Source organism: Girardinichthys multiradiatus, chromosome 10 (assembly GCF_021462225.1).
Source record: "Girardinichthys multiradiatus isolate DD_20200921_A chromosome 10, DD_fGirMul_XY1, whole genome shotgun sequence".
In the NCBI taxonomy this organism is placed as follows: Eukaryota; Metazoa; Chordata; class Actinopteri; order Cyprinodontiformes; family Goodeidae; genus Girardinichthys; species Girardinichthys multiradiatus.
This window is the reverse complement of record NC_061803.1, coordinates 30062349-30077739: the sequence shown is the minus strand read 5'-3', so window position 1 is coordinate 30077739 and position 15391 is coordinate 30062349. Positions and strand designations below refer to the sequence as shown.

Sequence of the window (15391 nt, the reverse complement as noted above, 5' to 3'; positions counted from 1 at the left end):
TTGGATGCGTCTGTGTTGGCCACGTCTACCAGCCACGTCGCTCTGTACTCGCCATTTTCCCCCTTTACCCGAGCTAAAAACTGTAGTTTTTCCTGGCGTCACGTTTGTGTACCACTTTAACAGGTGGTATAGGGACTGTTACCAGACAGGCAGGGAATTCACTGAAGAGCTTTGAGATAGGTCGGTGACTGAGGGGGCTTCCTGAAATATGAACATTTTCAGGCTAACCGGCGACCTGTCCCACCTAGCAGCCATCATCATTCTGTTGCTAAAAATATGGAAGACCAGGTCCTGTGCCGGTGAGTACCTTCATTCTTTCATTCAGACATGTAACTTAAACAATATCCCAGTGTTTTCGTGCTCATACTTGGAAGTATACTTTTTAATTCCCTATCTGAACCTCACTTACTAGCTCCCAGCTAACGTTAGCTATAACTTGCTAGTAGTACCCTATGTAGTAAAGCTACCTTTTCTGTCAGAAAACATGACGTTTCGTGGCGACACTGCTACAGTGAAGAACAATGTTACACTGGAATGAACGCCTGCAGGTGGCTTTAGTGGCGGCTGGATTCCTGAGTGTTGCAGCTGACAGCGCATAGCTTCTTCTTGTATGGGTTAGTTTGACTTATTAGGCCCTTCTAAAATTCCACTGTTCACCGACAATGAGCGGCTTCCACGTTTTTCCTCTTCACGTAAGTATGTGTTTGCTCTGTGACGTGGCAGTGGCCCTTCAGAATGCACGGATCCAATAGTTTGGCTGTGTCGTGGAGAGCTGCAGAAGAAGTTTCATCATTTTTATTTATTTTTTTATTGTTTTGTTCAAAGGTTACAGCTGCATCGGTCAGCTCCCTGAGTTATCACTGCTGTCTGCACGAAATTGAATCCCACGGATAGCTCTTCACCAGTGGAAGCCGGACTTATTGAAGTTTCAGTGACCTGCTGGTTATCTGTATCACCATTCTGCGAAACAAAACTAATGCGTTGTGATTAGTTGGTATTACTGTAGAGATCCTCCTGAGGACTGTTGGCCCTTGTCTGCATTTTAGATCATTCTGCTTTTTTGATCAACAACGTGTCAAAAACAGGGGGGTTCGAGTGTCTTTCTTGGAAAACACCTAAAACTTAAGTACACTGATGAAATTGTCTTTGATTTTTTTCCCCCAGGTACTACACTACATTACACTGTAGTGCAGTTTGAATGCTGCCTTCCATTTCCCTGGGAAATTAAGAGTTGGATGTAAGATTGAACGTGTTTCCACGAGGCTTTCCTTCGCTGCCCCCATGTCCTTGTATTAATTTTATATCGTGATAGTAAAGTATTAAAAAAAAAAAAAACTCATATCTGAGTTAAAATGTAATACATCTTTTTTTTTACAGGATTTACATAATTTTTACATCAAGATTCATATCTCTATCCATCATTTAAGTCACTTAAAGCAGCTTAGTTAACCTCCTCCCACTTTATATAGTGCATTGCAAAAGTATTCATGCCCTGAACTGGACTGAATAGGTGTTTCTATGATTTGTTAATAAAAAGGCTTGGTGTACAGGGGACAAAGGAAAGTGGATTAAACTTGGAGCAGATATTAAACTGACATCTCACAGGCAAGGTTTAGAAACACCCATTGCTCCGACCACATCCACAACCTTCTATGAAAAGAAAACACGCTGATCTCTGGTGCTTTATCAGTGTACAGTGTGTGGATGCAGGATGCCTGATCGCTGCAGAATTTCTCATACCTGTCACTGAGAGAAGAATGCACTGTTAACGTCCAGTTTCTGTCCTCTGCTGTCTCTTTGCAGGTATTTCTGGGAAGAGTCAGGTCCTGTTTGCCTTAGTGTTCACCACTCGCTACTTGGACCTGCTCACGTCCTTCATTTCCCTGTACAACACCACCATGAAGGTATATCGTTCAGCAATGAGCATTTCCCTCAAGGCATGAGTACACATTGCTGAGGTGTATCTTGCCCTCTAACTAACACGCCTGTTTGCTGAAGGACCATCTGTATCCTCCAACCAGTACGATTCTATTTGCATTAAGCTAGCACGCTTTTTGTCGTCCTGCAGGTTATCTACATTGGATGTGCGTATGCCACTGTCTACCTGATCTACATGAAGTTCAAGGCGACCTATGATGGGAACCATGACACGTTCAGAGTGGAGTTCCTGGTGGTCCCTGTAGGCGGACTGGCTTTCTTGGTCAATCATGACTTCTCTCCTCTGGAGGTCAGGAACTTAAACAGATTCTAAGCTCAGTTTGTTGATCTGTAGTTGTACTTAAACCTAAAACATGCTGTAATTTTGTTGTTTGTGCCCCAGATCCTTTGGACATTTTCCATCTACTTGGAGTCGGTGGCCATCCTCCCTCAGCTCTTCATGATCAGCAAAACAGGAGAGGCTGAGACCATCACCACCCACTACCTGTTCTTTCTAGGGCTCTACAGGGCCCTCTACCTCATCAACTGGATATGGAGGTTTTACTTTGAAGGATTCTTTGATATGATTGCCATTGTGGCAGGAGTGGTGCAGACCATCCTATACTGCGATTTCTTCTATTTGTATGTAACAAAAGGTGAGAACTTTTTTTTTTATCCGTTTCATTTTTGCAAAGAACTTGTAACCTGGTTTTTCTTTATATTAACTGTGCTGCATTAAACATTAGGGGATAAATGTTCTGAAGCATGGTTTTTCATATGTAGCCAGTTTTTCCCCAGTCCCAATACACACAGAACCTTGCTCAGTGTGTTAAAGGTCAAGCTTTTTGTGTAACCAAACACTTGTTGTTGGAGGTGTTTCTGGTTGCAAAGGAACATTTGTGCCATCCACACAGAGTCCATCACATTAGGGGAGGTAGGGTTATAAAAATTAGTACAATAGCGATAAAGAGGCTGTTATGGATCAGTTTGGCGTTTCACGTCCAACACATCAGTCCGCTGAAATCGTGGATGTGTGACATTGCAGTATTCACCTGAGCAACATGCAAGACATCTGCGATCTGTCACTGGACTGAGCTTTGTTACGATTCTTACGCAGGTTGTTCATTCAGTGCTTTAAATAGATGCAATGTTGTCCCGTACCATCTTCATCTTATTTTTATCTGCATCAGATTCTGCTGATCACCATATCTCTTTGATCAGACGGGACACTAGAGGATCCTGTGTTGACTCTGCTCTGTGTGCACCTGCAGACTGGTTCTGCTGTTGCTGCTGTTTTCACTTGGTTTCATATCACGCGTCACTCATTCCACAATACTGCATAACCCCTTACTGCCTCCAGGGGTGTAATATTGGTGGATTGACTCCAATTCTCCCCTTACCTATCAGAAACTTGCAGTTTATAGGAAGGTGTGAAGAATATGTGTAGATCACAAAACAGAAGGATAATCTGAAAGCGGTTCATATTGCAGCCATGCTTCTGTCACAACAACCTCCCTGTTGGTTCCAGACTTGCTAGGTTACAGAGTGGAGGAAATGTTCTAATCTGTCATTTATTGGCAGGTTTGATTTGTTTTGCATGTTCTTGATTAAAAATGTCCTGTTTGCTTTTATGTCAGACCATCACAGGTCAAGTCTGTTTTATTGCTGTGATCACTGCTGGCAGCCTAACGTTTCTGCTCTGTCCGGTTTCAGTTCTCAAAGGAAAGAAGCTGAGTCTGCCAGCCTAAGTGCCAAAGAGGAGCGTTTCAGCAGATTCAGAGCAAGGGATCGGAGGGGAGGAGAAACGGCAGTGGACATCTTTGGAAAATATCTGAAAAGTAAAAATGAGTCATTAAGCTGAAATCATGTCTCTCTCTCCTCCACCACTGCCTTCTCCTCCTCTCCTCCAACCAACGTAAGATGCCTGAGACAGAGAGCAACTTTGGAGCTGCTGACAGCACCTCGGTTCAATTCAGAATCGGTGGACTCGGACCGCCTAGAGATGCTGCTCCATGGCTTTTGGATTTCTGTTTGATGCATCTTGCCTTAACTTTTTTATTTCTTTGTTTAAAAGAAGAAAAACAGTACAGGTTTTCTATATAAAATGAGGGTAATTGGCAAGTAAGAGGTGAAGATGTAAAATTGCTCCAGATTTGGTAGTGTATAATATTAAAGTGAACTTCTTTGGCCGGGATAATGTTGAGAGTTTGTTATATTTACGATCAAAACAAATGTTTTTCATAAAACACTTTGGGAGATTTGTTGAATCCTTTTAAATATGATGGACAAATTGTTCAAGTTTGCCCCCTTTTTTTGACAGTTTTACATTCCCACTTGTAAAGTTTCTTCTGGAGTATAAATGCAGTACATCTAACCTTCTCTGCCCAAAATAAAACAAGGAAGTTATATTTGTTCAAATGCCATCAGAGCTGATTTCTGTATTGTCAGTGTATTTTAACTGTTCATATTTAAAGGCTTATTAAAGTAAACACAAAGATATAAAACAAAGCCAGTGAAGTCATATCTGTAAAGGACTTTTTACATCACAAGTACACCGTGTCACTTGTAATTACAGATTATTGCCAAGCATGTTCATTTCAGAAATTGTTTTTTTTTTTACACATTTAAAATGCTTAAACTCAAGCTTATGTGCTGTATGCGAAGCCTCACCACAGAGAGTTCAACTTTTAGATGCAGTGTATTTATTTTTTTTTTCTTGCTGATTCCAATAAACTGATGGGAGAATTGTCTAAGTGTCCATTTTTAACATTACACCCTGTGGGTGTAACTCCAAAATTATTCATTTCCCTGGCAGATTTAGTTACTTTTATTCCACTGAGAAGTGTGTTTCTGAATGTAACTGAATCTTGCAAAAGAGAAAATAATGTACAAGGGCAACAATTTGTGAAAACGTTTTTGGGGGAGTGGAGGTGTTAGTTTTTTATTTTTGGCAACACCCTCTCAAATCTTTTTCTCAGATTGAAATTGGAAGTCTTGCTGGGCCCTTTCAAAAGATTGATAGTACTTTCACTCAGAAGAAACGTCTTAATAAAATTAAAGGATTACTTTTGATCTGAATCTGCAAATATGTAAAGACAAAGGTACATGGACCATTTTATCCTTTTAGGTGAGAAATCACCACCCAACTTCCTTTGGTCAAAGAAGGGCATTAGTAAATTAATCCATTAAACTAATTTCCAGATTTGACTCAGAAAATTAGTTTTTTCCTTAGCAAATCTAAGTAATATTCTAAAGAAAATCAGCATTTTAGCTGACTGGTTGCTATAGAAGATGAACAGATGTGTTGGTTATCTTCAAAGAAAAGTGAGCAGCAATCATCACTTTGCATTGAAACGTGTTAGGCTCCAGGACCAACTCCACCTGAGGAACTACAGAAATGCGTTGCCACTGGTGCAGAGCTAGTTGAACTTTGGTAGCAGGTGTGTGTGTGTGTGCAAAAACGTCTAGCACTGAGTGGGATCAACATGTCCTCCAAGAACAACTTCTTCTACCACAACAATGTGGTGATGCTCTAAGGGTGTTCCAGGAAGTCACAGTACAGTATTACAAGGCAAAATTGATCAGAACATTCAAGGTTAAAAAACTTTTTGTCAGAAAATTCCTTTGGTCAGGAATTGAAGAGCATGTGAAGAAACAGAAGCTACCAAACTGTGATCTACTCCAAAGGAGAAACGGATGAGTCATAATGCTGATTTCCAGGAGGTCAGGCATAATTACATAAGTTATAATGAAAACACAACACTGTTATTGCTGATTGCTCTTAAATTTTTGATTTTTACAAATAAAATGCATTTAAACGTAATTTGAAGTCATGTAACTGTTCTTCGGTATACGTCAGAAACATTTTAAACGATATCTAGCTAATTTAAGCTCGGAACGGCCCTTTCACAGCACGGTACAACACCGGAACAGAAAAAACGTCGGACAAAGGTGCAAATACAGCCTAAAAGGAAGTAAAACGTGGAAACAGATTTTGTTTAGTATATGTATCGTTTTCTTCAAACAATCAAGTTCGGAATGGAAGATAATATTTCTCAGGAAAGCTTAAGCCCCCCTTCAGGTAGGTTACCGTCACTGGCGGCGTAAACACAGGAGTGTAGCTAGCTAACCAGGCTCTGCTGCTCGCTGATGTTGGTTAGCCTTAATTGCTGACGCTAAAATAATGGATAATACTATTCATTATCTTTTTGTTCAAATAAATATTTTCTGATGTGTCGGGGCTTAAATGCAAATCGTAAAGAGCCGCCTTGTTCTAATTTTAACAATGCGCAGAAGTTAAAGACGCACTGAGTCAGTCTCACTGTCTTCTATCCAGGCTTTAATACGTTAAATAAAATCAACCTGAACCACTATAATATTGGCTTCTGAGTCAGTCTTGAGCAATGGTCTAAGTTTTAAAACCCTCTATATTGAATTGTCTCTCTTATATATTTTTGAAAACTATATTAAAATTGCAATTTTTGGGGGTATGTATGAGTGAAATATGTTTTTCTTTTGTGCCAAGTCATTAAAAAGTTGTCAAAATCAAAGTCAGAAATCGCAGAACGGACACAGATTGTTCTGTTTAGCTTAAACAGCATTTTAAAAACATTTCAAATCTAAAAATACAAAGCCAGACCAAGTTTGATGTCATTTGGATGAGCATATCCACATTTATGGAAAAAAAAAATTGGGGTAATGATTACTTTAAAAAAACAGGTTATGCTTTATGATTTTAATGCGAAGACAGATAATTCATACTGACATCTAGAGATAGGCACCCACGATGCTGCAAGGATCAAACGGGGATAGGAATTGGATTAATTATTAGAGAATCTTAAGTCAACATAAATCAGATTTGTGGTCTGGACTTTTGTGCAATGAATTATTATTATTAAACTGTATTTTAAATAGTCCGTGGCCAGAGTAAAACAACCCAGTCCAACTTTTACCAGTCTAAGTGTTTCAGATTTTGAAGAAAATCCAGATCCCTTTTAAAGGTTTGCTAGAGGATGGTGTAACAACATTATATTGTTATAATTCATTTTAAAAAGAAAGGTTCGTCCTGCAGCTACAAAACAAGCCCAAATAATCATGCCTCCACCACCATGCTTGACAGTGGGTATGAGGGGTTTGTGCAGATGTCCTGTGTTTGTCTTTTCCACACATGGAACTGCTCACACCTTGCATATCCAAAGGACTTTATTGCAGAAGTCTTGTGGTTAAACGCTTCCCACTTGGGGCGCAAAGGTTGATCGTCTAAGGTCATTGCTGATGTCTTTACATCTTGGTATTGTGTCAACACACACCTGTATGCCTGACAGATGCAGACTGCATAGACTCCTGCTTTTATTCAGGTAGTCACATAGATAATAGGTTAACCAAAGGACTAATGCCATTTTTTGTTAAATGAAATGGCATCACCTTTGTTACTGATTGGATGGAGACTGCATTTCTGGAGGTCACATTGGTTTGGGATTATTGTATCAATAGACAAACCGATCGTTCTACCTTTCTAACTTTGAAGATTTGTTTCAGTCAAGTGTTTAAGAAAAAAATAGTTAACAGCTCAATTGATGCATGGTTTTCTTTGAATGAGCTTAAAAAGAAAATGAAATGCATGCTTGTTCTTAAAAAAACATAAAATAAAAGCAATGATACTCAGTGTTAATGTAGCATCTGTTTACCTTCAGATAAACAGGTGCTTCCTCTTCCTCTCACCGCTCTGCGTCTCCTGGTACCTCCCCTGCGGCTGGCCTCTGCAGCGATCTGGCAAACCGTCCAGCGGAAAGTTGTGGCTGACTATGGCATCCTGGAGGAATTTGTGTCTATGGTTACAGACATCATTCCGGAGCTGCTTACCAGACACCAGAAAGCCCAGCTCACACTGGGTCTGAGAGCGCGGGTAGGTTTTTTTTTTTGTTGTTTTTTTTTAAGGTGTTACTCAGAACAGAGTAAGAGATGATAGCTGTGTGTTTAAATATCATAAAAAAATTATAAAGAAATAATCGAACACTGCCTCTAGTTGTAACAGTGCGAACATGGCTGAGAATGATGTTACTAGTTATAGAGGCAGTACTGTTATTTAAAAGGAGTAAATAATGTAAACAATGGTTTGTTATTCTTTGTTGTTTCAGCTGATTTTGGCCTTATGCCACCAGGAAAATGCTCCTGACTGCGATCTTATTGAGCCACACTTGGACAGGATGGAAATGCTCATCAGGTCATGGCTCAAGGAGGTGACTGAAGCCCCTTTCACACCATACTTCATGTTCTTTATGCCTGAAAAGTTCCTGTGATGGAACAGGGGGAGGGGATCAAGTCCATCCTTCAATTATACAGCCACGATCCACCTTTGGAAGTAGTCGGAAAGCTGTAACCACTAAGATGTGAAAGTAATAAGGGATTGTGGAACGAGTGTGGCATAATAATATGGCAGAAAGCGAAGACTGTAGCAGCTCAGGGTGTGGGTGCAGAGAGACTCTGGATGCTCCTCTGGTGTCTGATTTGAAAAATACATTTATTAGTGGAATGTAATGTGGGGTCTTTTTGTCTCAATATCTTCTTTTTCATTTCTTGGTCTACATATCTCATTTTCATTGCTGGGAAGTTTATCAATGGCATATCTTTCAGGTTGGGGGTTCAAATCCAGAAGTGTCCCACTTGGACTTTGTGGATCTTGTTAAGAAATTTCTGTCGAGCCCTGATGAGAGGGAATACTTCTTTCAGGTTGGTCTTGTTGATCTTTTTTTAGGTTGCGGTTGCTGTGATCATTACTGTTTTATTGATTTATTAAATAACGCATCAGGATCTCATTATCTAGGATTCAGCCTTAAGATAACCATGCACAGGTATCAACAGCCACCTACGAAACCGTTTTTTGTTCTTTTTGTCAGGGAAAAGTATTTCCTTTTCTGCTCTTATTTATTTCTAAAAATATATACTTTCTGCTTCTCAGAAGGTTTTCCATGAAGATTTTGGTGCAGCATATGATGAAGCCATTCATGCCCTGATGTGGCTGTTTTTGTCTAAATTTGAAAACGTCCTTCCTGTTCAAACCTTCCATCAGGTACATTAAGAAATCCCAGTTTTTGTCTGTTTTTTGTAATTAGCTGACATTAAAATTTCCTCACCATTATCTTTATTATTTTATTTTTGGATTATTTTCAGGTTGCAACCATGTTCGGGGAGGGTTCCTGCGTTTTGGCGCAATATGTCCAGTCTGTTTCTCAGTGTGATGAGCTTAAAATCCTTCTGCAATATCATAATGACCTCAGCCAACTGGATCACAATGGTAAGTTAATCAGAGGCTCGAGCAATCAAGTAATCTTGATATCTGATTGCTGTTGAATTTATGTAAGAACAATAAGAAAAAAGACCTCTGACAACAATCTATTATTGTGTTACTGATTTGCAGAACCTGGTTAACTAAAATGATGCATTTATTATCGAAGTTAAGATCCACAAAAAGCAGTGTGGATTTTTTTCTAGATTCCAAATGGTTCCAAGTGGCAAAAATAATATTGCTTCCAAAGAGATTTCCAAATACCTTGTGGAACCACGTTTTGCTGCAATTACAGCTGCAAGTCTTTTAGGGTATGTTTCTACCAGCTTTGCACTTTTAGTGACTGAAATGTTTGCCCATTCTTCTTTGCAAAACAGCTCAAGCTCAGTCAGATTAGATGGAGAGCGTTTGTGAACAGCAATTTTCAGATCTTGCCACAGATTCTTGATTGACTTTAGGTCTGGACTTTGACTGGGCCATTCTAACCCATTAATATGTTATGTTTTAAACCATTCTATTGTAGCCCCGGCTTTATGTTTAGGGTCGTTGTCCGGCTGGAAGATAAACCTCAGATCTCAAGTCTTTTGCAGACTCCAACAGGTTTTCTTCCAAGATAGCCCTGTATTTGACTCCAGCCATCTTCCCATAAACTCTGACCATGTTTCCCGACACTGCTGAAGAGAAGCACCCCCAGAGGATGATGCTGCCACCACCATATTTGACAGTGGGGATGGTGTGTTCAGAGTGATGTGCAGTGTTAGTTCTCCGCCATTCTTCCATTAACACCAGATTTGTGCAGTGCACGACTAATAGTTGCCCTGTGGACACATTCCCCCACCTGAGCTGTGGATCTCTGCAGTTCATCCAGAGTCACCATGGGCTTCTTGGCTGCATCTCTGATCAGTGCTCTCCTTGTTTGTCCTGTAAGTTTAGGTGGACGGCCTTGTCTTGGTAAGTTTATAGTTGTGCCATAGTCTTTCCATTTCCAGATGATGGATGGAACAGTTCTCCTTGAAATGTTCAAAGCTTGGGAAATATGTTTATAGCCTAAGCCTGCTTTAAACTTCTCCACAACTTTATCCCTGACCTGTCTGGTGTGTTCCTTGGACTTCATGATGCTGTTCTCTCCAACATTCTCTTAACCAACCTTTGTGGCCATCACAGAGCAGCTGTATTTGTACTGAGATTAGAATAACACTAGCCCTGAGCAAAGATCCTCATCTGAGCAAGATGTTTGTTCACTGAGGACCTTTTAAAACTGTATATGTTGAATCAGATTGTCTTTAGAACAAAATGATGAAGCTAGAACATTATGGTAGCTTTCTGATGCCCAGTTAGCTCCTGTTGTAGCAAAGAATAATATCCAGAAATGTCAGAGGCACAAAATGTATTCTGATGAAATGTGATGTGAAATGTTACTTGTTGGAACATTGATTGTAGATTTTGTGCCATTTTATTTTTTATTTATTCACAAAACTACATATAAATGACTAGCAGGTTGGTTTTTAAGATATTTGAAAAGCGTTAATTATTATAAGCAAATTTGGGTATTTTTTCTAACCAAATTTGAAATGTTATACAATAACTATATGGTTTAAAACTTCTTCTAGGTTGAATGATTAAGTTGTAAAATGTGGAATTCTGAAAAATACAAACATAAATTATAAAATTTCAAAACAAATAAAGCCAATTTCTCAAACTGATGGTAAGCTGATTAAAATACTGTTTTTCCTTCCGTCAAGACTGAAACTGATGGTGGAGACACAGAAACCCTTTCATAAATGTAAGAAAATTCTGCAGATCTTTAATTGGCAACCAACTTGAGGGGCATTATACCTGCGGCAGCAGTGTTACAATAAGGGAGGCAAGAACAACTTTATTAGCAGACCAATGCACAAGCTGAAACGCATTGTAGAGAGCCAGAATGAATGGTACTTAAACCTATTTTGAGATCTTCAAAGTGAATCAAAAAGATTTCCCAACTTGAAATCAGTATGATTTGATTGAATTGACTTTGTAAAGTGCCTTGAGACATGTATTGCGAATGGGTGGTTTTCATTGATGTCACTGAAGTCGCAGGTCCGCCATCTTGGGTGTCTCAGTATCGCTTCAAGCATTTCACAACATTGCAACACTGCATACTTTTTCAACCATGGGTAAATATCTAGAGTCGTTACAGCCTCCTTATAAGGCCATGTACCTCAAGAAAATTGCGACATCAACAAGGTGGATCCATATGTACTGCCTGTTGATTTGTTTAGCGCAAATTCGGACGATTGGCTGCACAACAATTTTTTCATTGCCACAACATAGGCAAAAGTCCATAATAAGTTCAATATTTCCTTTTATTGGATAACTACACAATAGTTATATTACTAGATAATACATTTACAGCATAACAGTAAAAGTAAATTGCAGCTTACTTCCAGCTGGTCAAGGCGTGAGAGGGCAGCTTAGGTCACAGCGCTGAGTGCTGCCTCTCAGCTCAGAATCAACTGATCAGCTCACAGTCTTGGCAGACTACTTTCCAGAATATTATTACAATACATGTAGACCAACATTATTTATTTACCTGTCACAAAATGTGCACTGCACACTCTGGCGTGAGTGAGGTTCAAGCCGTCCAAATCCACCCTGGAAATCCGACTCAGCCACAGTAGTCGATGTCATGTACTCAGTGTTTTTGTTTTGTCACACTGATTTTCTGTCACGGCTGCCAGATGATAGAACGAACGTTGGTCTTGACTACGGAGATTTGCTTCACTGATCACGCTAAAACAATGAAAACAGGTTGCAGCTGCCACCCAAGATGGCGATCGCAAAGTATGGTCACGTGACCGCAACGTCTTGTGAACAGCCCCCATTGGCACTATATAAATAAAACTGAATTGAATTAAATTGAATTGAAGTAGAGTAAGAAGTAGAGGTGCTCCACTTCCACATCAAATTATATTAGTAGAAGTGGTTTTGGCGTCTGACTTGGATTCCTCCTGGTCTGCCCGTTCTTTTTCAGCAGACTTTAGTAGGAAAAGACCTCAGACACACTTAACTGTCTCTAGAGAAGGAGTGCACAAGTCCAGTTTTGGAGAGCTACGCTCCAAGAGCTACTGCTCCCTAATCAGCATGTCATTCAGTTCTGCAGAGGCCTGGTAACAAGCCATTCATTTGATTCACGTTTGTTGGAGAAAGGATGCATCTAAAAGTTGACGGTTGGTATCTCTGGAGGACTGGATTTGATCACCCCTGCTCTAGAGAAAGGTTATATCCCCTCTGAACTGGAAATAAGCCAATTCTTCATATACCAAAACATTTTACTGACCAGCATGTTGCTAAGAAAGGCTCGGACATGCCCAAGATTTACTCCAAAAAGTTTTCTTCTCAATGGCTTTTTACATTCCTGTTAACAGTGTTAATCCTTCACAAAGCTTAATTACTTATGCGATGATTTATTTTTTTTATTTTTTTCTCTTACAGATATTTCTCTTGATGGTTCCTGCATCATCTCTGCCCTAAAACTTCCGTGTCTAGAAACAACCATGACATTCAAAAGACATGAAGACGTTGATGTTTTGAAAAATGTCCCATCATGCCCATCACCTGTGGAAGAGGACTCCGTACAATTGCTTGATGCATCCCATATGAAACCTAATGCAGCTTCAGGGCATTTAACACTTGAGTCGACTGTTCTGACCCTTGAGGAAAATGGAACACAGCTTTCAGGGATTGAAAATCAAATTGAAAAGAATTTGGACGACGTCGTTGAAGGTCTAGGCGCGGCTGCATCCCGCGTCAAGAAGAAACGCAAAGTTCCTGGGAAAAAACTCAACGAACCAGTGTCCACAAATTCCCGACCTGTGAGGGCTAACAGGGGTTTGTTGATGAAGAAGATTCTTGAGGAGGAGAAAAGGGAGCTACAGGATGAAACCCAGCCGGCCAAAAACCCTACTCCTAAGAAAACGATACAATCCAGCAAGACTCCCCCGGCAGTTTCTGATAAGCAAGATTCAGCCAGCTCAGGCAAATTATCCACACAGAAGGCTCCTGTAGCCACATGCAGTGAGGATGACTCCTGGTCTTACTACTCAGAAGGGTCCTGCCAAGATGATCCAAGTCTCAGTAATGCAGATTCTTGGTCTTACTACTCAGATGACGAGTCTTCATTTGAAAAATCTGTCAGCTGTCCTGCTGAAAGTGATTCAGTTTCTAGCTGCTCTAATACTGATGCCCCTGAAAATACATTCTCTCCATCCCAACAGCCAACATGCTCCAATATGAAAGCCAGCACTCCAAAAAAGACTCGGAATTTCTTGTGTTTTATCTGCAAACAGCAGGTGAGCAAAAAGCTGCGAGCTCACATAAAAAGCCACTTTCCTAACAAAGACTACACCTGTCCTCAGTGTGACACCAAGTATAAACTCCTCTCCTCGCTTGAGAGGCACTTGAAAAAGACCTGCTTCGAGTACCACCTGAAGAACATAGATCCCGACAAGCCAGAGGAAACCCAGAACCTTTCCAAGTGTGACAAATGTGGAGCCGCGTTTCAGTACAAGGTTTCCTTACAGAAGCACCTGCTGACCCACCATGAGCTGTACTGCAGTGTGTGTCGGACGGTGCTGCGAGACGCTGAAACGTTGGCCCGGCACAAAACTGCGCACATGCCGTTTCAGTGCACCCGCTGCGACCAGATCTTCACCGTTTTTAAGCACCTGGTTAGGCATTATGAGAACACCCACCAAATCAGCAGACCCTTCAAATGCAATCATTGTCCAAAGATTTTACCCAAGCTCAATGTTTTAATCAAACACGAATGGCAACACACGGGTCGTCTACCCTTTCAGTGCGCTCAGTGCAATTTAAAGTTCAAATCCTTCTCATATCTCCTGTCCCATGAAAAAGTGCACAAAGGAGAGAAACCCTGCCTTTGCTCAGACTGTGGCAAGACTTTTGCCCACAGATCCAACCTATACCGACACTTAAGACTCATCCACAGTGCTTCTAGAAATGAAAGAAGCTATTCATGTTCCCAGTGTGAGAAGGCCTTCAAAGAAAAAGCTACCCTGATAAAGCATCAGAGGACCAAACACCTACAGCAACTGTTCCGCAGACAGTGCCCCTTCTGTGGGAAGATGGTCGCTACGTCAACATTGGCAAGGCATAAAGTGATGCATATGGGTCAGAGCCCCTTTAAATGCATCGTACCTGAATGTAGCCGCAGCTACAGAACAGGTTCTGAGCTGAAGAGGCACGTCCTCGTACATCACACCAATGAGCGGCCGTACAAATGTGATGTCTGTGGAAAGGGCTTTGTACGACTCTGCGATCTCAATGCACACGCAAAAATCCACTCGAAAGAAAGACCGTTTGTTTGCCACATCTGCGGTAAGGCTTTCCTCAAGGCCTACAGCATGTTTAGACATAAGAGGCTTCTACACCCATCTATGGAGGATTAAGGCGGCATCGTAGAAACCATTAGTTGAAAGAACTGAGAGTATTTAAAAGCCAGAGCGAATTTGGAGTGAAATATATGTACCCAATGGCAGAAGTAACAGTTGATGGATTGGTCATAATGTTTTGGAGACGAACCTTTTCTATTATTTGTATTTGCAAAGCAGTGCCCGAATAATGACAATTCTTTAGTGTGACTTGGTGAGGAACTGATGCATCACCCTGAAAAGATTATTGCTTTTATTGCATTCATTGCCACCATCTTTGTTCAAAAATAAAATGGTATGTTTGCGAGGAAGGTTTTGTCAGTTGTACGTCAATTTTGACCTCCTGGTTGGCTCATTATATTTATGAAGGAGGCTTGGAACATGCATCTTACAAACATCGTCTTTGGTTTAAAGTTCTTAAAACATTTCTAGCAAAGGGGTTTGGGCTTGGTTCTTAAGGGTGCAAAAGTTATTTCATGGCACGGATTAGAACATAGTCATAAGGCAGCCATCCAAGCCATTTAACACACCTTACAAGGCTGCCGCAGACGTCCCACCCTGATTGATCGATCGTGATGATTTAAACACCTGCATCTGTTTTTCCGCTGCTGAGCTACATCTGTCATTTACCATCATTCCTCCACTTGTCAGTTTATGTTGGAAGTTAGCGGAGGATAAAATCGCCCTCATGCACCTGTCTGTTTCAAAGCATCTCGTTTTAGGCGCCGCGGCTCCACTCCACACGGTACGGTACCAG

General features: G+C 40.7%; 2 protein-coding genes across 3 annotated transcripts; both read left to right on the top strand.

Moving 5' to 3' along the window:
• Positions 1 to 64: 64 nt before the first annotated feature.
• Positions 65 to 4665, top strand: LOC124875237 (ER lumen protein-retaining receptor 2). The gene is made up of 5 exons (XM_047377252.1): positions 65 to 299; positions 1804 to 1904; positions 2069 to 2227; positions 2321 to 2573; positions 3631 to 4665. The coding sequence occupies exons 1-5, from the start codon at positions 209 to 211 to the stop codon at positions 3663 to 3665; spliced, it is 639 nt and encodes a 212-aa protein (XP_047233208.1). The 5' UTR covers positions 65 to 208; the 3' UTR covers positions 3666 to 4665.
• Positions 4666 to 5864: 1199 nt separating this feature from the next.
• LOC124874666 (zinc finger protein 264-like) lies at positions 5865 to 14945 on the top strand. Of its 2 annotated transcripts, none has more exons than XM_047376122.1 (7): positions 5865 to 5998; positions 7611 to 7822; positions 8055 to 8156; positions 8551 to 8646; positions 8879 to 8986; positions 9088 to 9211; positions 12677 to 14945. In XM_047376122.1, the coding sequence occupies exons 1-7, from the start codon at positions 5923 to 5925 to the stop codon at positions 14650 to 14652; spliced, it is 2694 nt and encodes an 897-aa protein (XP_047232078.1). In that variant the 5' UTR covers positions 5865 to 5922; the 3' UTR covers positions 14653 to 14945. The 2 variants fall into 2 exon arrangements, with proteins under 2 accessions (XP_047232078.1, XP_047232077.1); XM_047376121.1 differs by having other exon boundaries at positions 8876 to 8986.
• Positions 14946 to 15391: the final 446 nt, after the last annotated feature.